Source organism: Trypanosoma theileri (assembly GCF_002087225.1).
Source record: "Trypanosoma theileri isolate Edinburgh chromosome Unknown TM35_Tth_49_V1, whole genome shotgun sequence".
Taxonomy (NCBI): Eukaryota; Euglenozoa; class Kinetoplastea; order Trypanosomatida; family Trypanosomatidae; genus Trypanosoma; species Trypanosoma theileri.
The window spans coordinates 138,787-139,220 of record NW_021639891.1 but is presented as its reverse complement, the minus strand read 5'-3'; the positions used below and the strand labels follow the sequence as shown (position 1 = coordinate 139,220).

At 43.8% G+C, this 434-nt stretch overlaps 1 protein-coding gene across 1 annotated transcript; it reads right to left on the bottom strand.

Annotated features, from left to right (window-relative positions):
* Positions 1-429, bottom strand: TM35_000491440 (putative retrotransposon hot spot (RHS) protein; the record flags this gene model as incomplete). Its single annotated transcript, XM_029030546.1, has 1 exon — positions 1-429. A coding segment is annotated over one exon (429 nt), but the record flags the coding sequence as incomplete, so codon positions are not given.
* Positions 430-434: the final 5 nt, after the last annotated feature.

The following is a 434-nucleotide window of genomic DNA, read 5'->3' as shown; positions in this document are numbered from 1 at the left end:
TACAACACTTACTGCCATTTCTTCTTCGTACCAAGTCACCTTTCCACCATCACTCTTCTTTTCAAACAGATAGGCCCTACCCCTAATGAAATGCGCAACCACTGGGAGTTTTTTTGCATTGTAGTGCAACAGTTGGTAGAGGAGGAATGAACCAGCTGCAAAGGACTTGCCAATTCCAGGCGTTCCAATTAACACATATGGAGTGAGTTCCTTACCTGCATCCACATGGTTGCCAAAACACTCATCCAGATTCTTTAGAATTTTATACCATACACGCATCACCTCCTTGTTAACATAAATATCACAGCTCCTTCTCATACTGAACTCTGTGTATGACCATCCGTTCTCAGAGGTGAGCACCATCAACTCCAGACGTCCATCCTCGGGTTTCTCATTATCATTATCATCCTCTGCAGAACCCTTCATCACCTCAT